Source organism: Penaeus monodon, chromosome 15 (assembly GCF_015228065.2).
Source record: "Penaeus monodon isolate SGIC_2016 chromosome 15, NSTDA_Pmon_1, whole genome shotgun sequence".
NCBI classification, from domain to species: domain Eukaryota; kingdom Metazoa; phylum Arthropoda; class Malacostraca; order Decapoda; family Penaeidae; genus Penaeus; species Penaeus monodon.
In genome coordinates this window covers 25357414-25357635 of record NC_051400.1, presented here as the reverse complement: position 1 = coordinate 25357635, position 222 = coordinate 25357414, and the positions used below count along the sequence as shown (strand labels likewise).

The window sequence follows — 222 nt, the reverse complement described above, 5'->3', positions numbered from 1 at the left end:
GAAACTCGATAAGTTTACCGCCTACTCAATTCTGTCACGTATATCGTTACCTCCAAAAAGACGGCTCTTGTCTACTGGTGTGAACACACAAATGGGTTTATATTGAGGGTCAGACGTCTGAGACGTCGCTTCGGGGGAGGGATGACTGATGGCCTCAGATGATCCTGGCAAGATGCAAGTTCAAGGCTCAGGTCAAAAATGTTTATACTTTATTCTGATAAA

At 44.1% G+C, this 222-nt stretch overlaps 2 protein-coding genes across 3 annotated transcripts in view; both read left to right on the top strand.

The window, feature by feature from the left end:
- LOC119582271 overlaps positions 1 to 162 on the top strand; it is a 21393-nt gene extending 21231 nt beyond the window's left edge. The window contains exon 13 of the mRNA XM_037930490.1: positions 61 to 162. Within this exon, the coding sequence (XP_037786418.1) occupies positions 61 to 162 (102 nt within the window). The remainder of the gene's footprint in view (positions 1 to 60) is intronic.
- LOC119581847 (receptor-type tyrosine-protein phosphatase T-like) overlaps positions 1 to 222 on the top strand; it is a 25860-nt gene that overhangs the window by 1081 nt on the left and 24557 nt on the right. The window lies entirely within an intron of this gene.